At 44.1% G+C, this 25,934-nt stretch overlaps 1 protein-coding gene across 3 annotated transcripts in view; it reads right to left on the bottom strand.

Moving 5' to 3' along the window:
- Nucleotides 1-25,934, bottom strand: part of mid1 (midline 1) — a 105,906-nt gene that overhangs the window by 28,065 nt on the left and 51,907 nt on the right. For all 3 annotated transcript variants that reach the window (XM_059650415.1, XM_059650416.1, XM_048540988.2), the window contains 2 exons: nucleotides 11,598-11,705; nucleotides 5,488-5,636 (listed from right to left, as the gene is read on the bottom strand). In XM_059650415.1, the coding sequence (XP_059506398.1) occupies nucleotides 5,488-5,636; nucleotides 11,598-11,705 (257 nt within the window). The remainder of the gene's footprint in view (nucleotides 1-5,487; nucleotides 5,637-11,597; nucleotides 11,706-25,934) is intronic.

Genomic DNA, 25,934 nt, shown 5'->3' with positions numbered 1-25,934 from the left:
CCTTGGAATGTGCCAGGCCGCAATATTTAGTCGAGGTCAGCTCCTTATTCTGGAAGACCCACAAGTTTCAGGCAGAGCGAAGAATGTCTTCCAGGAGTAGCCAATGTTTGGCTCGGTGTCCCCCCCAGGGATGAGACTGTATAGCTCAGACCTGTTATCTCCTCCCCGTGCCTCAAACATACATAAAGATAATCTAAAACAAGTGAGAAATGCCTTGAGATAACACAGTGTGGAGCTGGATGAACACAGCAGGCCAGGCAGCATCAGAGAAGCAGGAAAGCTGACATTTTGGATCTGGACCCTTCTTCAGAAAGAAATGCCTTGGGTTTGTTTGCTGGGTACAGTCAAACTCCAATATTTGTTACTTTTCTTCATAGGTTACTGGACAGAACCGAATTGCTTTAGTGACAACATATTTGAAGATATTTTTATGAATAAAGTATAGTTTTGTAATAAAAAAATTATCCAGTTAAACAGAGTTTCCATTCTTGCCTTCACTGCTGCCTTAAACAATATGAACTAACAGCCTGAAATACACACGGTTTCGGGATCAATACAGATCAGTGAGCGTGTTGAGCCCCACTGCTGAGAGGAAGCAGAATTAGCAAGGCACTGAGCTACTGAGTTAATGATTACACCTCTATTAACCTTAATCCAACTTCACTGCTTTGGAGAGGTACTCTGCATGACAAGCTATTAAAAAAGGTAATTGTGACGCTTTGTAGTCTCTCAGTTTTTAAAAGAATATTGACAGCGAATATTTAGCAGCAGCAAGAACTGATATTTATGTTACTATAGCAACAAAGGAGACACCATTAAAATGATCCTTGTAGCTGCTCTGCATTTTGAGTTATTTGTTTTCCTCAAGCATTTGAAAGGCATATGCCTTATTGTTTCTCATTCTAGTGGCTAACTGCGCTCATGCTATTGAAGTATTCCATAAACAGGTCAGTGGCTCCCTGCTTCCTTCCCCCCAGCAGAATTCCTTTTGCATGGAATGTGGTTATACTGAAGAAACTCTCATTTAATGCGGGGAGTAGCAGACTGAAGTATGAATTACAGCTTAGTGCATCAGTTAGCTCGGCGATCCCTGTTTTTTTCTGGGAGAGGAAAGAACTTGTACTAACAGAAATCCTTTCACAAACCAAGGACATTTGAAAGTTCTTCATAATCAATGAAGTAACCAAGATGGAGGACAGGACAAAATGGTGGCTGGAAGAAGTGCTCCTTGTTTGAGGTTTTTTTTCTGGTGTTGGAGCTAATTTCTTTGATTTGTTGGAGCAGTAATTACTGTTTCATAATCTATTGCATTATTTTGAAACTTCGGCAAAGGAAAGATCAGGATAAGGTACTTTAAAATGGGAGGAAGAGGGGCAGCAGGTGGCACATGGGAGGTGAAATGGTGTAGACGGGTATAATTACAACATTTCAAAGGCATCTGGATGGGTATGTGAATGGGAAGGGTTTAGATGGAAAGGGGCCAAATGCTGGCCAGTGGGTCTAGATTAATTTGAGATATCTGGTCAGCATAGATGGGTCAGACTGAAGGGTCTGTTTCCGCGCCGTATGTTTTTACAAATCTAAGTACATAGTCCAGCCTTGCCCAGTGGACATAGATCATAGAATGGTACAGAACAGTACAGGCCCTTCGGCCCACGATGTTGTGCCGACCTATTATCCTACTGTAAGATCAAACTACCCTGCATGCCCTACATTTTACTATCATTCATGTGCCAATCCAAGAATCGTTTAAATGTCTCTAATGTCTCTGACTCCACTACCACAGCTGGCAGTGCACTCCCACACCGACCACTCTCTGTGTGAAGAACCTACCTCTGACATCTCCCCTATATCTTCCTCTAGTCACCTGAAAATTATGCCGCCTCGTAATTGATGATTGATGATTTTTGCAAACAGCAAGGGTGACAGATTGCGCAGTATGGACTTTTATTCCAGGTTGCAAGCTTTTTGTAACCGTTATTTTTGTACAGCAGGTTTAAGACACAGCAATGATATTAAGTGATCATCTGCTCTCACTACGAGTTGGGGGAATCCATATCAGCATGTTGCTCACTAGTTCCTCTGTATTAGTACAGGAACATCAACCTACATGATATGTTATAGTCTGTGGAGTCAGAACCATGGGCTTTTAGCTCAGAGCAGACAGTGTGCTAACCATCTGAGCAATGGTTTGTGAACCCAGCCAGTAAATTAAAGAATATATTTCACTGCTGTTGTGCAATTCCATTTGAGTGCAATCTGTCTTGCCATTCATTTGAGAAGAAAACCATCAAATGAGAAGGACTGGCAGCACAGGGTGTGAGCTCATCTGAGCAATCAGTGACTTTATTGTGCATTAATGCGAGCTCATTCTGCCAACTGGATCAGTTGCATTTCATAATCACCCGATCACCTCATAATGAACGACAGGAATCAAATTACTGGGAATTAAAAAATGCTCTTTTGGTATTATAATAGCAAGAAAGGACTGCAAAAGATGTGGAAATGTTTAAACCTCTGGCTCTCTAAACCCATTGTCCTGAGGGTGGAAGTGCACTTGCCCGGTTCCATTTATACCAGACGAAGCTGGCGAATTCCTAGAATCATAGAATCCCTGCAGTGTGGGAGCAGGCCATTTGGTCTAACAATTCCACAGCGCCCCTCTGAAGAGCATCCCACCCAGACTAAACCTCCTACCCTATCCCTACAGCCCTGCATTTCCCATGGCTGACCCAACGATCCTGTACATCCCTGAACGATATGGGGAAACTTAGCATGACCAATCCACCTCGTCTGCACATCTTTGGACTGTGGGAGGGAACTGGAGCACCCACACAGACACAGGGGAGAATGTGCAAACTTCACACAGTCAGAGTTATACACAACGGAAGCAGACCCTTCGGTCCAACCAGTCCATGCTGAACATAATCTCAAACTAAACTAGACCCACCTGCCTGCTCCAGGCCCATATCCCTCTGAACCTTTCCTAGTCATGTGCCTATCTAAATGCCTTTTAAACGTTGTAACTGTACCCACATTCACCTCTGGAGGTTCGCTCCACACGTGAACCACCCTCTGTTTAAAAAAAATTGCCTCTCATGCCTTTTTTAAAATCTCTCTCTTCTTACCTTAAAAATGTGGCCCTAGTCTTGAAATCCCCGTCTTAGGGAAAAGAGGACTACCATTAACCCTATCTATACCCCTCTTTATTTTATAAACCACGACCAGGTCACCTCTCAACCAGTTACGCTCCAGTTAAAAAAGGCCCACCCCATCCACTATTCTTTATAACTCAAACCTTCCATACCCAGCAACATCCTGGTAAATCTCTTCTGAACCCTCTCCAAGTTAATAATTTCCTTCCTATAGAACGGGACACAGTATTCCAGAAGAGGCCTCACGAATGTCCTGTACAATCTCAACATGATTTCCCAACTCCTACACTCAAAGGACTGAGCAATGAAGGCAAGTGTGCTAAACGACATTTTAGCCATGCTGTCTGTATGTGACGAGAATTGCAAAGAATTATGTACCTGAACTCCCAGGTCCCTGTTCTACAACACTACCCAAGGCCCTACCACGAATTGTGTAAGCCCTACCCTTGTTCATTTTGCCAAAATACAATACCTCACATTTGTCCAGATTGAACTCCATCTGCCATTTTTCAGCCCATTGACCCATTTGATCACGATCCCTTTCTAATCTTAGAAAGCCTTCTCCACTGTCTACAATGCCATCGATTTTGGTGTCATCTGCAAGCTTACTAACCATGACTTCTATATTCTCACCCAAATCATTTGTATAAATGACAAACAGAAGAGGGCCCAGAACCAATCCCTGTGGAACACTGCTGGTGGCAGGCCTCCAGTCTGAAAAGCAACTCTTCACCATTACTCTGTCTCATGTCGTTAAGCCAATTATGTATCCAGTTGGCAAGCTCACCCTGAATCGCATGTGATCTAACTTTACTAATTAGTTTATTGGATTAGAACCTCATCGAAGACTTTACTAAAATCCAAACAACATCTACTGCTCTGCCATGTTCCATCTTTCTGTCCGAGGCTGGAATCGAATGCAGGACTCTGTGAGGCAGCAACACTAACCACTGAGCCTACGTGGCACCCCAATTCAGCTCTTCATCTCCTACCATTGGCCAGTTTCTCATCCACTCGTTTCTCCTTGGCAACATTGTCGAAACTCTCAATGCCAGGTTTCATGTGGACACTCGAAGACATCCAGCTCTCTCTCACCACCTCTGTTTTCAAGCCCTCAACCGTCTCTGACTGGCAAAGCTGCCAGTCCAACTGAGTGAAGTTGCTCCAATTAAATGCCGTGAAGACCAGAGCTATTGTCTTCAGTTGCTGGTACCACCATTGTTCCTGAGTTGTTTGCTTCAATCACCTCTCCCTCTCAGCTGTCGGAGATACTTCCAAAGCATTCCCTACTTTCTCCTCCTAATTATCCCCACAAGTGTCTTCTGACCTTGCCATCTCCACAACATCTTCCATCTCAGCTAATCTGCTGCTGAAACTCCTATCACCTTGATACAATTATTCTGATATTCTCCTGGCCAGTTTCCCTCACAGCTTGACCGAAATCTTCCAGTAAAGTGCTTTGGGATGTTATATCGTATTACAGGCGCTAAATAAAAGTGAAAGCTGTTGTTGGTTTTCTAACTGTTGTATTTTGAGACCACCGATTGGGTGATCTTGAATGACACTCCACTGGTATACCATGAAAATATTGCACTGTATCGGTATCCATGCCCCTGGTGATGAGATCAAAGAAAAACCTGACCCAGTCATCTAGGTGGATGCACATTTTCCACAGCACTTTTCAAAGAAGGGTGTGGAGTTCTCCCAGTGTCCAAGGGGACAAAAAGTCCCACACACGTTCCGAAAGCATGAAAGTCTTCGACATCCCCAGATGCCCTGAGATTGCAGTCCTGTGCTATCTTCTTGCAGTGCTGGGCTGGTTGGTACAAGTGAGTGATCTGTGAACGGTAGGGAACTGTTAACCATGAAAGGTAGGAACTTCAGACTCCCTTCCTTAGTGAATCAGCGCTGGCTGTACAAACCACCTGACAGCTTCATGGTCACTTCTATTCATTAAAACCTTTGATTTCCACAATGCTCTATCGCACAAAACTCAGAATTGTGAATGGGCCACGTTGGGATATAAACTCACATTTTCTTAATTATTTGACTAGACTCCCAGAGATGGGAACGCATGCAACACCTTTGATGCTATTGTGGGGACAAGGGAAAACGGCAATAGAATGAAATGCATTTGACAATTCACACTGTATATTAAAATGACCATATTAGGAAATGAGGGGACACAAACTAGATTTGAAAAGATGCAAGGTTCCAGCTGCAGTGATCAGAACAGACTGAGAGTGCCTTTGCAGTGGTGTGATGTACATTTGGTCAATGGGATCATTACAAAGACAGAAAACAACGAGTGAGTGGCAATGCGCTCCCTTACCTTTCAGAGATATTTTTAGCTGTCTGCAGGAAGCGAGCGTGATCAGTCTCTTTCAGTGTCTGCTCTGCTTGAGTGATGAGGGAGCCTGATCGTTCAATGCACTGCTTGCAGTTTGCGATTTGCTGGGCCAATTTCCGCAATCGTACGACCTTTTAAGGCAAAGAGAGGAGCTCAGACCGAAGGGCATTGGGCTACTTCAACCTCTTTCAGATTTTCTATCACACACCCTCTTTTTAACTGGGTCGGGGGCAGGGGATGGGGGTTGGAAATGGAGGGAGCATGAGAAATCTGTTCATGCAGGGAGTTGTGATAATGTGGAAAAGTAACGCTCAAAGGGAAGGAGAGTCAACAGTAACATTCAAAAGGGATAACACAGTGTGGAGCTGGAGGAACACAGCAGGCCAGGCAGCATCAGAGGAGCAGGAAAGCTGACGTCTCGGTTCAGGACCATTCTTCAGAAAAAGGGAGAGGAGTAGGGGGCTCTGAAATAAAAAGAGGAGGGGTGGGGCTGGGGAAGGTAGGAGGGGTGCTGATAGTGAGTGCAGGTAGGAAATGGTGGGGATTGGTCAGTGAAGAGGGAGGGGCAGATAGGTGGGAGAGAAGACGGACAGGTCAGGGAGGTGGGGCTGAGAGGTAGGTGGGACGGTGATAGGTGAGTATAGGAAGGCAAAGGTGGGGGTTGGCCAGTAAGCCTGCGACCCAATGGTCTCAATGTGGACTTTACTGGCTTCAAAATCTCTCCATCCCCGACCTCATCCACATCTCCTTGACCTGTCTGTCTTCTCTCCCACCTATCCGCCCCTCCACCTCACTGACCAATCCCCACCATTACCTACCTGCATTCACCAATCACCACTCCACCTACCTCCCCCATGCCCAACCCCTCCTCTCTGTATTTATTTCAGATCGGCCCTCCCAGCCCCCATTTCTGAAGATGGGTCCCGACCCGAAACGTCCGCTTTCCTGCTCCTCTGATGCTGCCCGGCCTGCTGTGTTCCTCTAGCTCCACACTGTTTTCTCTGACTCCAGCACCTGCACTTCTTACTATATCTAACATTCAAAAGGGAATTGGATAATTATTCAAAAAGGAAAAACATCTGCAACATTACAGCGAGGGAGCAGGATGAATAGTTGGACAGCTTTCTCAACAGACTGGAAGTTCTCCCTCATCTAAAACACTCTACGCATCATATTTGTTTGTTCGTGCACGGCTTGAATATGGTTGAAAAACGAATTTGCAAAACTCATCACAATGACCAGTACATCCAAGTAATGTGGTATGTGAATTTCAGTACTGGGGCAATGTCAGAGAAGTAGGCCAAATATGTCAAAGACTGGTGGATCACATCAAACAGCCTGTCCCTTTGTCTGTTCACAACAAGCAAGATTCTAACTGTAGTCAACCAATCCACGCTTGCAAAAACTCTCAACACAACGTCCAGCATGAAATGTGACTCTACAATTGGACAACATTTGCTGCATAATGCTGAGTGGGTGAAGAGTCATGCTGGCACCAAATTTAGGATTGTCACTTGGACTGGCATGTACAAGGAGGAACAGATAATCATACATGGGACCTTGCCCTTTGTAGAAAGAACATAGTCAGAAGCGGAACTCCCGTGGATGAAGTTGACTTCGCCTGATGAAGGAGCAGCACTTAGAAAGCTTGTGATTCCAATTAAACCTGTTGGACTATAACCAGGTGTCGTTTGACCTCTGACTTTGTCCACCCCAGTCAAACACTGACACCTCCAAATCAGAAAGAGCATGTGGACGTGCTTCACTGATCAGAGTCAACCTGCCAGGCTTTTATGCTTAACCACAGCTTGGTAGCTAACAGTTAATCATCTTTTATCTTAAACTGTACATCTTCCTCAGAAGCCTTCTTTTGTTTTCCAGAGTTCAATACGGGGTATTCAAACTACCAAATATGGGGTATTCATACTCCCAAATACGGGGTATTTACACTACCAAACATGGGGTATTCACACTACCAAATACGGGGTATTCACACTACCAAATACGGGGTATTCACACTACCAAACATGGGGTATTCACACTACCAAATACGGGGTATTCACACTACCAAACATGGGGTATTCACACTACCAAATACGGGGTATTCATACTACCAAATACGGGGTATTCACACTACCAAACATGGGGTATTCACACTACCAAACATGGGGTATTCACACTACCAAATATGGGGTATTCACACTACCAAATACAGGGTATTCACACTACCAAACACGGGGTATTCACACTACCAAATACGGGGTATTCACACTACCAAACACGGGGTATTCACACTACCAAATACGGGGTATTCACACTACCAAACACCACCCCTCCATGTGCCTTCACGTGAGGTAATTAATTTCAGGGAAACAAAAACAGCAATTGCTGGAGAAACTCAGCAGGTCTGGCAGCATCTGTGGAGAGAAAGCAGTTTTCACGTTTCATGTGGATTTGAAACATTAAGTCTGTGTTTCCCTTCACAGACGCTGAGTTTCTCTTTCAGTTTTTGTTTGCCATTTCCAGCATCCACAGTTCTTTGTTTTATTTTAGCACTCAAGGCGTTTGTAATTTAGGAGTGGGTGTGAGCAGATAATTGGAGAGAAGTATCACAGCAACATTCACCACACTATCACCTTAAATTGATGTCCCTCCTTATTGCCTTTTGGTTACTTTCAGATGGGATAATAATGAGAAAGCAGACTGCTAACTGATTAAATCTTTTCCCAATGCTGTGATATGACAGCCAATTCCAGCTGTCTTACTATCAAAGTAGTCGAACACAAACTGAGGATAAAACCCGCACCTTTCTTAATCCATTGATGCAATGAGATGACCCGAGTTGCTGAATACCCTTTTACAAGACCCAATTCCCGTCCAGCGAACTGTCTTAATCAGCATGTGGACGTACCTTTTCTTTATCCTTTATTCATTAACAGGAGGAGGCCGTTGCTGACCAGGTATGTCAGCCACGTTGCTGTGGGTCTGGAGTAAGATGTAGGCCAGACCAGGTAAGGATGGCAGTTTCCTTCCCTAAGGGACATTAGTGAACCAGATGGGTTTTTCCTGACAATTGACAGTGGGTTCATGGTCATCACTAGATTCATAGTTCTAGGTATTTTGTTGAATTCAAATTCCACCATCTGCCATTTCAGGATTTGAACCCAGGTCCCCAGAATGTTATCTGGGTCCCTGGATTAATAGTCCAACAATAATACCACTAGGACATCGTCTCCCTGAGAAGAAAGCTGGAGAGATACTTGACTTTCTGTTGGGAAATAAGGCAGGGTAAGTGACTGAAATGACACAGAATGGAGCTGGGGGAACACAGCAGGCCAGTCAGCATCAGACGAGTAGAAAAGTTGACGTTTTGGGTCGAAACCTTTCTTCAGAATTCTGGCCTGCTGTATTCCTCCACCTCCACGCTGGGTTATCTCCGACTCCAGCATCGGCACTTCTTACTATCTCAGGGTAAGTGACTGAGGTGACAGTGGGGAAGCGCTTTGGGCAAGTAATCATAGTTCTGATAGTTTCGTAATAGTTATGGAAAAGGATAGAATTGATCAAAAAGTTAAGTTCTACATTCGAGTACGGCCCAATTTTGGCAGTAATAGAACAAAGAACAAAGAAAATTACAGCACAGGAACGGGCCCTTCGGCCCTCCAAGCCTGCGCTGATCCAGATCCTCTATCTAAACCTGTCACCTAGTTTTCAAGGATCTGTACCCCTCTGCTCCCTGCCCATTCATGTATCTGTCTGGATATATCCTAAATGACGCTATCATGCCCGCCTCTACCACCTTCGGCGGCAACGCGTTCCAAGCATCCACCACCCTCTGCGTAAACAACTTTCCACGCATATCTCTCTTAAACTTTTCCCCTCTCACCTTGAAATCGTGAGATTAGTTTAATATAAAAGGAACTTTCGAAAGTTGTTTAGGGGATGCTATTCACATGTAAAGGGATGGCTGGGAAGTGGGAAGCCTTTAAAAATGAGAGAACGAGAGGTCAGAGACAGCGAGTTCCCGTACGTTTTAAGGGCAATGCAATGCCAGGAGCACTAGATGACTAAAGAAATTGAGGCACTGGTCAAGAAAAAGAAGGGACCATATGGCAAATAGAGACCACTGGGATTAAGTGAATCACTGCAGAAATATAAGGCTAATAGGAGTATACTTAAGAGGGAAATCTGGAGGGCCAAAAGGAGACGAGATAGCTTTGACAAATAAGGTTAAGGAGAATCCAAAGAGATTCTGTAAGTACATTGTGGACATAAGAGTAACTAGGGAGAGAACAGGGCCCCCTAAAGATCATCGTGCCAGCCTATGTTTAGATCCATAGGACATAGGTGAGGTACTAAATGAATATTTTGTGTCGGTTTCCATGAAGGGCATGGAAGCAAGTGAACTTGGGGAAATAAACAGCGATGTCTTGAAAATAATCCACGTCACAGAAGAGAAGGTATTGGAGGTCTTAAAAATGTAAAAAGGTAAATAAATCCCTCGGACCTGACCAGGTGTTTCGCAGAAGTTTGTGAGAAGCTAGAGAAGAGATTGCTGAGCACCTTGCTGAGACATTTTTATCATCGACAGCCATATGTGGTGTGCCGGAAGCCTGGAGGTTGGCTAATGTGGTGCCATTACTTAAGAAAAGCTATGAGGAAAAGCCAGCGAACTGTAGACTGGTGAGCCTTACGTCAGTGGTGGGTAAGTTTTTGGAGGGGATTCTGAAGAACAGGATTTACATGCGTTTGGAAAGGCAAGGACTGATTAGGGATATTCAATTTGGCCTTATGTGTGGGAAATCATATCTCACTAGCTTGCTTGAGATTATTTTTGAAGGGGGTGACAAATAAGATTGATAAAGGTAGAGTGGTAGATGTTGTCTAGATGTAATCCTGCAAAGAGTTTGACAAGGTTCCTCATGGTAGAGGGATTAGTAAGGTTAGATCACATGGGAACTAGGGGAAGCTAGACAAATTGGATAGAAAATTGGCTTGAAGGTAGAAGACAGAAGGTGGTGATAGGGAGATGCTTTTTGGACTGCAGCCCTGTAACCAGTGGTGTGCCACAAGTTCAGAGGTGGGTCCACTGTTTTCCATCATTTATATAAATGATTTGGATACAAGTATAGGAGATACGGTAAGTAAGCTTTCAGATGACACCAAAACAGATGGCATCTTGGACTGTGAAGAATATTATCTCAGAGAACAATGGGACCTTGATCAGATGGGCCAATGGGCTGAGGAGTTAGAGGTGGGAGTTTAATTTAGATAAATGTGAGGTGTTGCATTTTGGTAGGGCTAACCAGGGTTAATAGTAGAGCCTTGGGGAGTGTTGCCGAATGAAGAGACCTAGGGGTGCAAGTTGCTTACTTCCTTGGAAGTGGGTAGATAGGGTGGTGAAGGAGGTGTTTGCCTTCATGGGTCAGAACACAGAGTGTAGGAGCTGGGATGTTACATTGCTGCCGTACAGGACATTGGTGAGACCATGTTTAGAATACTCCATACAATTCTGGTTGACCTTCTAAAAGGAAGGATGTTGTTAAACTTGAGACGGTGCAGAAAAGATTTTCATGGATGATGCCAGGACTGGAGAGTTTGTGCTACAGGGAGTGGCTGAATAGGCTGGGGATGGTAATGCAGAGGGGGGTGCACGTATGGAGCGAGCTGCCAAGTGGAAGTGGTGGAAGTGGGTACAATTATAACATTTAAAATTTGTCTGGATGGATATAAGAATTGGAAAGATTTAGAGGGATATAGTCCAAATGCAGGCAAATGGGAGTAGTTCAGTTCAGGGAACTTTGTCAGCATGGACCAAAGTTTCCTTGCTGTATGACTCTGTGACTCCAAGTGTGGATCTAGGAACATCAAGGGCTCTAGTATTGCATTGGTAGTGTCCTACCTTCGGGCCAGGAGGCTTTGGCTCAAATATCACTTGTTCCAGAAATGTTTAATCACATTTGCTACCAAGTTGATTAAAAATGTCTACACTTAGGAATGTCAGAACTGAAGTTGGTCATTCAGCCCCTCAAGCCTATTCCATCAGATCTGCTGTCGATGATGGCAGTCGTCAGTAGCGATCTGTCTCTTACCTTTCCTTCCTTGATTTTTGTGCCAATGATTTGCCTTCTTTGCTGAATGATTTCAATCAATTGGTCACACTCTTCAGTTAGTTTGTCTTCTTGACGTGTTGCATTCACCTGTAAACAGACAAGACCGTCTCCTTTAGTACCATCCTGAACTATCCCAGTTCGCATTATGCATCCAATAGGATTTGTCAGGCCTATTTCTGGCAGTGGAGGAATGTGGTCAGATGGTTTCATGTGCAAAACAAAAGCTGCAAGAAACCTAACCAACAGCTTGCTGACTCAGACCCAGACAATCTGAATGGACAAGTCCCATTCTGCTGTGGTTACATGTACCAAATGTACCTCCTCTTTACCAATGTTGCTTGACCTAAAACTTTTTATTTAGGAGTCTACAGTCAGGAACTATGACCATTTCCAATATTATTCATAAAATAACGGGGCTTAAGAAAAATCTAAATGACCAGTAGTGACAACAGACTTACATGAAGACTTGCAATCTCAACAGCCTTAAATGCATTGTTTCCAATCTACTGTCTTGCGCATTGTCCCTCCTCTTCCAACACCGAATCCACATCTTCAGCCACATAAGGCCCGTGGTCTAGAAATCCCTCCCTAAATGCCTCAGCGGCCTCTCCCACTACACTTAGTCTCTCCAACTATGACTCTTTATTTCAAAAAAAAAGTTCTGCAAATTGCCTTTGAAATATTCACCCATGTTAAAAGGTACGACATGAATATGTTTTTTCTTAAATGGAGTACAGTGTGCAAAGCTGACTGAAAGCTTTAAATATTTTCTTTCATACTTTGGTCCAGAAGATTGAAATGAAGCTGAATTTACTACTGAGTGAGTGGTGGTCTTTGAGGAGGTGAAGGTGCTGTGGTAATATTATAAGATAGACTAGTAACCCAGATACCCAGGCTAATGTCCTGGGCATAAGGTTCAAGCCCCAACACAGCCAAGGGGTCAACCCTGGTTTGATGGGAAGTGCAGGAGGGTATGTCAGGAACTGTACCTGGCATACCTAAAACTGAGGTGTCAACCTGGCAAAGTAACAATACAGTTCTAGTTGCACGCCAAACAGCATAAGCAGCAAATGTCAGGCAGAGCTAAGCAATCCCAGAACCAATGGATCAGATCCAAACTCTGTAGTCCTGCTACATTCAGTGGTGTACGGCGGCAGACAATTAAATAACTCACTAGAGCAGGAGGCTCCACAAATATCCCGATCCTCAATGATGGGGGCACACTGCACATTAGTGCAAAAGATAAGGCTGAAGTTACAAAAGAGGATGGTTGACGCTGTTTGAAGTCAGTCATCCTAGGCCCATGTCATCTCGGTCTAAGCAACTTGTTTGGATGTGTTATTACACACCTTTGGACCGGGTGGGCATTAAACCTGGGCAGCTATTCAGGATAAGGCCCTGGGATCAACCATCATCAGCTGCTTCATCACTGACCCTCCATCCAGCAAAAGATCAGAAGTGGGGATGTTCGTTGTTGATTGCACAATGTTCAGCATCATTCGCGACTCCTCACGTACTGAAGCAGTTTATGTTCAAATGCAGCACAACCTGGATGATATCCAGGCTTGGGCTGATAAACTGAAAGCAACATTTGCACTACACAAGTGTCAGGCAATGTCCATCTCCAATAAAGGAAAATCTAATCATTGCCCCTTGATATTCAATAGCATTGCCATCACTCAATCTCCCACTGTCAACATCCTTGGGGTTAACATTGACCAGAAACTGAACTGGACCAGCCATATAAACACATGGCTACAAGGGCAGCTCAGCGTCTCACTTCCTAACTCTCCTACAAGCGATAATGCAAGACTGGACTGGAATGAAATACTTCCCACTTGCCTGGATGAGTGCAACTCTGATTACATTCAAGTAGCTCAGCACCATGCTGGGCATAGTAACCCAATTGATTGGCACCTCATCCACCAGATTAAATATTTACCATTTCGTACAGCACCCACAGTGTGTACCATCCACAAGATGCACTACAGTAACTCATTAAAGATTGTTCACCACCAACCTCTGTGATCTCTGTTAGCTAGTACCATGCACCAGACCAGACCACCTCAAAATACATTAAGGAGGTAGCCTATTCCCTAATGTTTTCTTTATTTAAAAGGTAAACGTTAGGTGCTGTGTTCCAGATGCAATTTGATTAGCCACACTACTTGACATTAGGCAAAACACAATTTATGCAAAACACCATAGTTAAAATACAACAAGAAAAGGAACGGTTTGGAATAACAACTCAATTGGAAAACTTAACAGTAATTAATTGTTTCAATATAGTAACATTCCATAAACTCACCCCTTGGCAAAAAAGCAAATTCAGAAATCAGATTTTCTCACATATAGCACCCGCTGAAGGGAGAGAAATCTCAGCTTCTAGCTGTAACCGGGAGAGGAGGAATAACAGCTTCTACTTCAAGACTGCAGCAGCTTCCAGAATGTACAGGCTAGAAAAACGCTAGAAATCCTGCTCTGTGCGAGATAGATACACCAAGCCAGGCTGTTTCTATGGCCCTAGAGACCCTTCTGAGGAAGGGTCAGAAGGGATTGATCAGGAGGATCTGTTCTGAGAAAGGGTTGCTGCACTTGAAATATTAACTCTGATTTCTCTCCACGGATGCTGCCAGACTTGCTGTGTTTTTGCAGCAATTTCTCTTTTTGTTACCCATATCGTGTGTGTTTATCTGTACATGGTAGACAAGTTTATCTTCAGTTTAGAAGTTATGATCTTACCAAATTATTTACTCTGAGTGTCTTTAAATTCAATGTTATTTACTGGATGAGTATTGCTTAGTCTTATTAACATTGCAGCAATGACAATTCTAGAACATTGTTCGTTTAGTTTAAGAATGGTGTAGACCACATTCACCACCGAAAATTCTCTGTAACTTCATTTCCAAAAAAAACTCCTACACTGATGTGGAGTGATTGTTTTCTTGTCTGAAAAAAAATGAGTGACAACTTTCCCTTTTGATCTAGAGGTTAAATCCTTTTCCATGTTCCCTTCAGACGTCCTGTGAATCGATAATTCATGAAGACTGATGTGAAACCAGAAGCTAATGCAATTTCACAAAATGCAACTGATGGATAAAAGTAGCCATGAGCAAACTGATAACAAGTAAACAGAGGAGATCTTCCTGCACAAAAGGCTGATTAGAGAAGGTAGTTGCCATGGTGACCTGTAACCAAGTAGTCCAGGCTGCCCTATCTATCTGTGCTGGCCCACTAACATTTTCCTATGCTTCTGGCCCTTAAAGATGTCCTCCTCAAGGAAAGATATAAGGGTGAAGAGGGAAAATTGCAAACCTCAGTGTGAAAATACCTGTTTGCACAGTTACCTGGTATCCCGGTTCCTCTGGAATCTGATCTTCAACAATGTAAACCAAGAGTTCTCACAGAACCAACAAAGGTGCACAAATACAGCTGCATGACTGACCCTTATTAGACTCTCTCACTTTAAGCAGGCCCCGCTCACTCAGTATGGAGAAGGTGAGAATGGAATGGTTCATTGACAAAATGATGAACCCTCCCATTGTTGACACCTTAACATGGCTTTATACTTTGAAGATTGCTCCGTCACAAAGATGTGTCAAGGTTTAGAGAGTGGCGGGGAGAATAGTTCAAGTGCATTCAATCCCCTACACCCCACACAACAGGAAAAACATAAAGCATCTCTGTTTGGCGTAATGAATAGTTTCCACAGCACTAGACGGAATATCTGCCATTTGGTCCAAGAATAACATACTCCACCTTTAACTCATAAAGACAAATATGCTTGAGCACAGTGAGATGTCAGCAACCTCAGTGGGTCTGATCCAACAATAACACTCCAAATACAACACTGCCTTCCTTTTCTCTAATTAACAGGCTTCTCGAGGAACTTGACAGTGGAGAGCATCCCTCCAGGGTTAATACTGACAGAGTCACTTCTGCAATGATAAGCCAACTGCAATTCTTATAACTGTCCCTGGGAGGCTATTAGAAAGAGCTTTGGGGCTGGTGCTGAGCATTGATGGTTAAGTTATTAAAGCTGATCGTCTGTCAGGTAGTGTTAGTATAACTCCTGCTGAGGCCGAAGCTGTAATTAGGCTAGGAAGAGAGACTGGTCAAAGCTCATTATAAAATGGGAAATATAATTGAGCCCTTTTTCTCACTTGACTGCCTCCATCATGCACCCATCATTCACAGAGATACTCACACAGAGGGAATGGGTAGCGTCAAGCTAACAGGGCAACATACAAATACAGATCAAAAGGAGGACATGTGCAGTCTTGCTCTCACTACTCTAGTGTTCTCCTGGCTAGCTGTCCCCCTTCCACACTCTGCAAACCTGACCTCATCTAAAATTCTGCACTCTCTGTTTTAACCAAATCCCTTTCTGCCATCATTTCTCTGTTTCTGAAGTGCGTTGATTCCCAGTCTGGAAGTGCCTTAAATTCATAATCCTTATCCCTTGTATATTGCTGCTCCATACTCTCTTCAGCCTCCTTCAGGTCTGCAACTCTCCAAGATATCCACACTTTTCCAATTGTAAACCTTATTGCATTTTTTCTTCAACCATTAGCAGCAAAACCTTTTCCTTCAGCTGAGCTTTTCGTTATCTGCCCTCAGTGTCAAATTCTCAGGGTCAAACAGGCATAGAGATCTACAGGTCAGGAAAAGGTCCTGTGGCTCATCGCTTCCATGCCAGTCAAAAACAACCACCTAACTATTTTAATCCTATTTTCCAACACTTGGCCCAACGCAAGTGCAAATCTAACTACTACTTACATGTTATGAGGGCATCTGTATCTACCACCATTACAGACAGAGAGTTTCAGATTTCCACTAGCAACTGGGTGAAAAAATTTTCCTCAATTCCTCTAAATGTTCTGTCCCTCATTTTAAATTAATGCCCCCAGTCACTTATTGCTCCATCGAGGGAAAAAAGTTTCTGCCTGTCTACCCAATATATGTCCCTCAAAATTTTAAAACGCCATGTCCCCTTTCCATCTTCTCTGCACAAAGGAAAGAAACCCTTGTCTGTCCAATCTCTCTCCATAAATAAAACTCTCCAGCCTAGGCAACAAGCTGATAAACCTTCTCTCCAGTGCTCTCACATCCCTCCTGTAATGCAGGTTCCAGAACTATACACAATGCTCTAGCTGTGTGCCAGACTACATTTTATACAGTTCCAGCATAACCTCCCTGATCTTAAACTCTATGTCTTGGCTAACAATGTGTCTCAAATGGTTTCTTAACCACCTGATTGACTTGCCTCGCTCCCTTAATGGATGGCTGCAGATGCAGACCAAGGGTCCTCTGATCCTCAGTGCCTCCTGGGGTCCTAGCGTTCACCGTGTATTCCCTTGCCTTGTTTGTCTAGCCCCAGTGAATCACCTCACACTTATTCAATTTGAATTCCCTTTGCCACTGATTAGTCCATCAAAGGAGCCTGGCTATACCATCCTGTAATCTCAGGTTATCCTCCTCCCTAGTTACCACCCCACCAATTTTTGCATCCTCTGTGAACTTCCAGATCAGCCCTTTTACATTCAAGTCCACTTCATTTATATCAGCCACAAATAGTCAGGGTCCCAACACTGACACCTCTGGATTCTACTGGACACAGACTTCCAGTCAGACAAGGTGACCCTCAAACATCACTATCTGCTTCTTGCGACTCAGCCAATGGTGGATCCAATTTGCCAAATTTCTTTGGATCCCACGGACTCTTACTTTTGCTATAAGTCTCTCGTGTGGGACCTTATCAGGTACCTTGTTGAAGTCCAAGTAGACCACATCAAACACAAGGCCCTCACCTATACTGCTGGTCACCTCTCTGAAATGTTCAATCAATCTGGTCAGACATGACCTCCCTTTAACAAAACCATGCTTCCTGTTCTGGATTAATGTCTGGATCTCCAAATGCAGATTAGTTCTGTCCTTGAGGATTGCTCCCAAGTTTCTCCACCAACAAGGTTAGACTGACCAGCCTATGGTTTCCTGGTTTATCCCTGCTCCATTCTTGAATAACAGTTGCACATTGGCTATCCTCCAGTCCCCTGTCACCTCTCCTGCGGCTACAGAGAAGTTGAAAATTATTGCCAGCATGCCTGTTGTTTCCTCCCTTGCCTCACTCAACAACCTGGACTGTGTTTCATCCAGCATTGGCGATTTATCTAGTTTTAAGCCTGCCAGACCACTCAGAACCTCTTCTCTGTCTATATAAATTTCTTTAATTATATCACAGTCCTTCTCCCTAATTTTGATAACATCTCTCTCACCAGTGAATACTCATTTAGAACCCAAACACATTCTCTGTCTCCTTGCACAAATTACTGCTCTGTACTTTGCTATCCTTTTACCTCTAATGTATCTGTAAAGCAATGTAGATATACATACATACATACAGAATCTCTACAGTGTGGAAACAGGCTATTCAGCCCAACAAGCCCCCAACCTTCTGAAGAGCATACCACCCAGACCCATCCCTCTACCCTATCCCTGTAATCTTGCATTTCCCATGGCTAATGCACCCAACCTCCACATCCCTGAATACAACGGGCAATTTAGCATGGTCAATCCACCCTAATTTGCACATCTTTGGACTGCGGGAGGAAACCAGAGCACCCGGAGGAAACCTACACTGACAGGGGGAGAATGTGCAAACTCCACACAGATAGTTGCCTGAGGGTGGAACTGAACCCGGGTCCCTGGTGCTGTGAGGCAACATTGCTAACTGCTGAGCCACCGTGCTGCCCTTAGTCCAGTACTCTCTATTTACTCCTTGAATGCATCTGACTGCTCTGAGACAGATTTACGTGAAAGGAAGTATATACTCCAAGTCAACTCTGTCTAAATCATGTCTAATCATATTAAAATCAGTCTTCCCCCCAGTTGAGAAATTTGGTTTCAGGCCCATCTTCATCCTTTTTCATAACAACCTTGAATTTAGCGGAGTTACGATTGCTGTTTTGCTTCATTACCTAGCATTAAGTCCTGGACCTCACCCTCTCGGAGGGCCTTCTGTGTACTGGTTTAAACAGCTGCCCTGGATACACTTCAAGAATTCCATTCCCTTCAAGCCTTTTATGCAATGGCTACCCTAGCTGAAATCCCCTACTCTCACAGCCCTATTACTTGTACACTTCCTTGAAATTTGACTACTAATCTGCTTTTCTATTTCTCTCAGACTGTTAGGGGATCTATATTACACTTCCAACGTTGTGATTGCTCCTTTTTGGTTTTTCAGTTCTATCCATATGGCTAAATTTAAGGAGCCTTTTCAGACTGTAAATTAACTTGCTTTGCCTGCTTATATTCCTTCATTATACTGGCCTTGGCTTTCGCTTAATCCTATTGTTTCACAGTTAATTGCTTCTTCCACAAAAAAAATACACTATTTTTTTAAAATCACAAATCCTGTCTTATCATGTGCCTCTGAAGCGGCTTTGGGCACACTATTCTGCTAAAAGCACTAGATAAATGCAAGGTGTTGTTCTTTTCATTCAGGAGCAGTCGAAAACTTCTCTGTGGGGTCAACTGAACAACATTACAAGGTTGCAGCAAAATGTTACATGAATGATTTCCTGAGATTGGAGTCACTGCAGTAATGTCTAACCAGATGTGATCACCTTGCTGCCAAGAAGGGTCAGTAATGGTGCATATCTGGCCACCAATTATGGGATAGCTGCAGGCAGAAGTGCTGGAAAAGCAACATAGTGGCTCAGTGGTTAACACTGCTGCCTCACAGCACCAGGGACCCAGGTTCAATTCCAGCCTCGGGTGACTGTCTGTGTGGAACTTGTACATTCTCCCTGTGTCTGCGTGTGTTTCCTCCCACCGTCCAAGGATGTGCAGGCTAGGTGGATTGGCCATGTTAGATTGCCTGTCGTGTTCAGGGATGTGTAGCTTAGATGGTCTATAGGGCGATGGGTCGGGTCTGGGAAGGAAGCTCCAAGGTTTGCTGTGGACTTGTTGGGCCAAAGGGCCTGTATCCAGACTCTAGGGGTTCTATAGAAAGAAAACCCGTCAGTCCAGTACTGTAAAGCCCACCGTCAGAATTTTCAGATCCACCAAGCAGGGAACTTTAAAGTTGCTGATTTGAAAATTCAGCAAAAGGAATTATAGGGACCTTCCACTCATGGACTGCTGCGTTGCTTGTAGAGAAAGCCAGTGTGGACATATGCAGCTGATTGGCCTCCTTCCATGCATTCACCATTCTATAATTTATATTGCCTTTTCAATCATCTATTACTGGGTGATGTTTCTGTCTCTGCTAGCTGGGATTTTTCAGAGTTACCCCTGATTTGTACTCACTGAGTGTACGTTCATCTCTGTTATGTCCTGTCTCAGTTTATCTGAAACCCTCATGCACGTTGCTGTCACTCCACAATTTATGATTTTTGGGCTAGTCCCTATGTATTCCATGCCCCTAACCTCACCAAATCCCATTCAGCTGACTGAACAGCAAGGGGTGCCAAGGGGAGTGTTAGGTGGGGGAGAGAACGGGCAAGTTTCTAGGGCTGAGGGAGGACGCCTCTACAGCTCGTGGTATGATTACAGCTGCTGTGTTCACGACTACTGGGGGGCCACTCGATCCAGCTAAGGCTCCAGCTCAAGACCAGCTGACAGACCTGAAACGTGAGCCCTGTCTCTGTCTGTCTCTCCACGGATCCATCCAAACCTGCTGAGCATTGCCAGCCCTTTCTGTTTCTGCTTCAGATGTTCAACATCTGCAGTAGTTTGCCTATAATTCCTGAAGGCTTCCTGCCTGCAATGATTAACAAGAGCTTCCACCTCATCCATTTAATTCATAGAGGTGATGTTTGAGCTCTTTTGTCACTGGCAAACTACAACAATGCTTAAATTGTATGCCTACTTTTGTTCCTGAAGCCTCAGATGCTCATTTCTTTGGCTGTTTGACAGTAGGGAAAATTAAAGTACACTTTTTGTGACACTTAGCAGACCCTTTGCAAGTTGTTACTGTCTCAGATTACAACTGGACCCCAAAGACGCTCCAAACATCTGTGTTGCACATTACTTTAGATGTTTGTTTTTTTGAAAAAAAAAGGAACTACAACAAAGCTGTGCTAGTTTGCTGGATCTCACATTAATCCTCAACAGTGTCTGGTCAAGGGCACAAAGAATCTTCAAACCCAGGCCAATATATTGACCAATGCTATGTGTAACCTGTGTTTGAGATATTTTATGCAGTCACTTCTGAAGTGGATGGAAAGGAATTTTTCTTCAAATCCCAAACAAATGGTAGCAAAATTTCTTTTACTCCTGGTGTCACTCTCAACTGATAGCATGTGGCACCGAGCATCTCTGTTGGACATAATGTGAGTGAGTTTTGGTGTTGATAGCTTCTGCATTCCAAAGGAAGGCTGGGATTGATTAAAACATGCTGGGGAATATTTTCATTGAAATGTCCTGTTTAATGTATATAAAGTTACGCTAAAAATTTAGTGCTGCTCACAACAATTCTGCAGGCCAGAGGAAGCATCTTGCCCCTTGTTTAACATCGCCTCCTCCAAGCACCTTGCTTCCCACAGTAATATTCCTCTGGCAGCCATCTCCCCACTTTCTGCCTTTCCTCAAGTTTACCCTCTCGCTATTCCTGGAGGCTCACTGAGGTTACAGCAGCCCCAGGGAGGCAGCATCTGAGTGGCTCAGGTTTTTGTTTTATTTCAAAAATATGTGTACATTGAAACAAAAGCAGCTTGGTTCTGCAGAGTTGCATATCCATGCAGCCCAGCATTCTCAGATAAGTAAGAGGCAGAAACAACTCCAGTGTGGAGCAGGCAGAGCAACAGGACTGCAGAGTCTTGACTCCACCTTTGACTGACTGTGGGAAACTCTGAATGGGGACGAGGCTGGGGGTGCTCTCTTGTGGGTAACTGCGTGGAAGCGACGAGGGAGACAAAGCAACTGGCAGAAAATTCTATAGAAAACTGCAGCAGGACAACAACACACGCAAATAGTAAACGATTCAAAACAGTGTGAGTGGGAAGGGGCGCAGCCCCGCAGATTCAACATTTGATGTAATGGTTTGGTGTCACATGTTCATTATATGTTGTAAATGTTCCTATCTTCGTCACAGCATGTTACTGGATTAAAGAAGGCTCTTTCTCACTCACAAACTGCCAAATCCCTCTACTTCCTGGGCTGAGAGATACTCCCCAAATGGAATCCTTAGTTATACTCACTTTAGCCCTGGCTAGGCTTCCCTGCTGGTTTACCTTATTCCAAGGTCATTGCTGAATTCAATATGGCCTAAGCACCTGATTATCCCTGTACTCACTGATTTGCATTAACTCCTTGACCTGCACAAGACTTAGTCACCATTTTTATTTTCAAATCTCACCCCAACCTTTGCAACATCCTCTAGCTGTAAGTCCTTTCTTACTTCCATCCCTCGTCTGAATATGGATTGAATGATTCTCTATCCACGCCCCAATTTTAATCACTTATAAATCACTTTCACAGTGACCCCTACTGCTCTTTTCACCTACAGAAGTCTTCTTGGTACCCATTGTTTTGATTAAACCATTGATCTTGTCTCCCCACTCTTACATCATGGTCTAATATTCATCTATACATTGATCTCTTGTCTGTTTGTTAAAGTTCCTTGAGATGTTTTCTACGTGAGAATCCATTATATGCCGAAGCACCAAAGTTGAAATGCAAACAGAAGACAATGGTGCTTTGTCTTTTGACTTCCTCCATATTTTTCTCAGTCTCCCCACAAATCTGCAAAATCCCAATCATTCCCAAGAACATCAATCCTTTAACGCAAACTGCATGTGCAGCCCTGCTCCATTCCCAAAGCTCCATCATTGGTGGCTGTGCCTTCAACCAGTATCGCCACACACATTGGAATTCCCTCATTTTAAACACCTCCCTTTCTTCAAATCGACTGAAAATCATCCCATGTAACAGATCCTATTTGGGCCTGGTGCCAGTTTTCTCTTATTTTCCTGTGAAGCAGCTTGAGCATTTCACTGTGTAAAACATATGCATCACCCTGCATCTGGTCCGTCAGTCAGACATGCCAGCCCCCATTGAAGGGGAGACTCTAGTATGTATTGAGCTGCTCCCGTACCTAATCAGCCAGCTCTCGTAAAATTGATGAGGAGATCCAAGACTACCTCAACCTTCTACAGGATGTATTTGACACCATAGGCCTCAGATCATCAAAGACCACATGCACAGAGTGCTTGTTGTCACTCCTATAGCCAGAGAGCCCTGCACGGTGTACTAATAAATACATTGCCTGTGCACTGCGTACACATAAGAACACTATAGCAACTTCACCAACAATGTATCTGTCAAATCCTCTCAATGCAACAGGAGGGCCATCATTGAAACACGAGTATTTTTCTTGAAGGCAACACCACAAGGAGTTGGCCAAAGCTCTTACAAAGTCAGCTTCAATGCCCTGGAGCTTGTGTCCAGAAGGCAAAATCATCCCTTACCAAGTCAGAGATTGTAGGAACTGCAGATGCTGGAGAATCTGAGATAACAAGGTGTAGAGCTGGATGAACACAGCAGGCCAAGCAGCATCAGAGGAGCAGGAACGCTGATGTTTCGGGCCTAGACTCCTTCATAAATGGGGGAGGAGAAGGGGGTTCTGAAATAAATAGGGAGTGAGGAGGAGGCAGATAGAAGATGGATAGAGGAGAAGATAGGTGAAGAGGAGACATACAGGTCAAAGAGTCAGGGATGGAGCCAGTAAAGGTGAGTGTAGGTGGGGAGTTAGGGAGGGGATAAGTCAGTCCAGGGAGATGGACAGGTCAAAGGGGTGGATTGAGGCTAGTAGGTTGGGGGTGGGGGTGGGGCTTGAGGTGGGAGGAGGAGATAGGTAGGAGGAAGTACAGGTTAGGGAGATGAGGATGAGCTAGGCTTGTTTTGGAATGCGGCAGGGGGAGGGGAGATTTTGAAGCTTATGAAGTCCACATTGATACCATTGGGCTGCAGGGTGCCCAAGCAAAATATGAGTTGCTGTTCCTGCAACCTTTGGGTGGCATCATTGTGGCACTGCAGGAGGTCCAGGGTGGGCATGTCATTTGAGGAATGGGAGGGGGAGTCGAAATGGTTCGTGACTTGGAGTTGCAGTTGTTTAGTGTGAACTGAGCGTAGGTGTTCACATTCTCTCAAAATACCTAACCTTCCGGGGGAGGGCTAAAGATGCTTCAAAACAAATTTACTCAAACTCTCCATGAAGCATGGTAGTGTTAATCTGAACATCTGGGAGGACCTTGCTACTAACTGTTCAAAATGGGGATAACCTGTCCATCAAACTGGACCATGCTTCAAGAGCCAATGCCCTACTGATGAGGCAGAGTGACAGCAGGGAAAAGGAAGGAAAAGAAAGCTCTCCAGATGCTGCCACCTCATATAAACAGCCTGGCCCAGGCACCCAAACATCAGTGAGAAAGGAAGCCAGCAATTCAGTCAGCAGAAAACCCACTGTAGAAAATCACAACCCAGAGTAAACATCACCTTTGAATCAAGTTCAGCCAGTGATCAGACAGAAATGACACCAGAGCACATGATAGTCAATCACATGACCTCTACAAATGCTATTGTGCCGACTTTAAAAGAACTGGATGACCTTATCCCCAAAACAATCAATGCCCAGGATTTTTGTGATTTGGTCACATTAGCCGCCATGTGATAAATTTCAGGACTCAGAAGGACACCCATGACCAGAAGAACAGTATGTATTAAGACAATGCCTCCGCACTGTTTCAGTGAGCCCCATGTCAATTTCAGACTGTGTCCCAAAGGCTGACATTGCCCGACTGAGGAGACCAGCAGCCCACATCTAACCACCCACACACAGGAGTTGCCTCTGCCGACTCTGCAGCCTTGCTCATGTACTCACAGCTCTGTGGGCAATGCCACCAAACTAGAAGCTGCTTTAACACTATGTCAGGGGACAGGGGCCACAATCGCAAGAGTCTTAAGATTACTGAATCGCCTGGGCATCCAGAGGCACAACTCGGAGAGGAAGCATTTCCCTCTCTTGGAATTTCAGGAAAATGCCAACTGCTCCAGGAAGCCTACACTGTGTCTCAATGAAGAGCAGTGGTACAAACAATTCAAAAATTCTGGAATTAAGAGTATGATAATGACTATGAATGCATTGTCGATTGTTGGAAAAACCCATCTGGTTCACTAATGTCCTTTAGGGAAGGAAACGGCCATCCATACCTGGTCTGGCCTACATGTGACTCCAGATCACAGCAACGTGGCTGACTCTTAACTGCTCTCTGGGCCACTAGGGATCAGCAATAAATGCTGGCCCACCCAGCGATGCACTCGTAATAAAAAAAATACTCTGTCAGTGCAAAATAATCTAAGCTAATTCAGTTTGAATTGGACCATTTGTTCTGTTGAAATGGTGCCTGGCTTGTGAGTATAGATGCTATTCCTCAATTGCTTGACAGTCTAATTCTTCACACTCTCAGAATCAGCCAGCAAATGTTGTCCAATCGCACAATTACATGTAACATTGGACACTGCGTTGTGAATTTTTCTTGCTTGTTATGAATGGCTATGCATCTGCTAAAATACTCTCGCAAGCAACTCAGTTCAATATTGCAACAAATACTGGCACTTTCAGGGATGCACACATCCTGAAAAAAAAGAAGTCACAGGGCATTTGTGGATCATCTATCATTTCAAGGAGGAAGCATCAATAACACACTTCCACTGAATTTTGTAATCCTGTCTCTTAACACCAAATGGTTACTTTTTAAGAACATATTCACATACAACTGGAAACTGCATGTCTATTAAACCAAAACAAAGCCCACCAACAGCTCATTAGTTTTCTAAGAGGGTGATGCAGACGATCTGTACACTGGATAAAGTAAAATCCTCATCAAGGACCGATTTTACGATTTCAACATACCACATCCACTTGGAGGTCTTCCTTTCATATTATGTATGGCAGAAATGCAGCAGGTATTTATAATGGCGGTAAAACATTGCATAAGGTAACGGCTAATCCCCCAGCAGGCAGCTGAGATTGGAACACACTTTGGGCTCCAATTCACAGCCGCAGTAATGATTGAAGTAAATGGGACAGATTAAAGAGGTTGTAAGCGGAACGATAAATGCACCACTCGACAACAAAATAAGCTTCAGTGCACATCTGTGCCGACGGCTTCTTGCTGAGAGAGAAAACGATGTTGCAACATCAGTCACTTTTATTATACGCCACAAAACAAAGCAGCAAATGCCAATGTGCACTGCACTTCTCACGACTGCTAATTCTTTCCAGCAAACGAAGTTCTTTATTGAACTGTAGTC

This window comes from Stegostoma tigrinum, chromosome 12, assembly GCF_030684315.1.
Source record: "Stegostoma tigrinum isolate sSteTig4 chromosome 12, sSteTig4.hap1, whole genome shotgun sequence".
Taxonomy (NCBI): domain Eukaryota; kingdom Metazoa; phylum Chordata; class Chondrichthyes; order Orectolobiformes; family Stegostomatidae; genus Stegostoma; species Stegostoma tigrinum.
The sequence above is the reverse complement of the archived record's forward strand: the minus strand, read 5'-3'. Positions and strand labels throughout refer to the sequence as shown.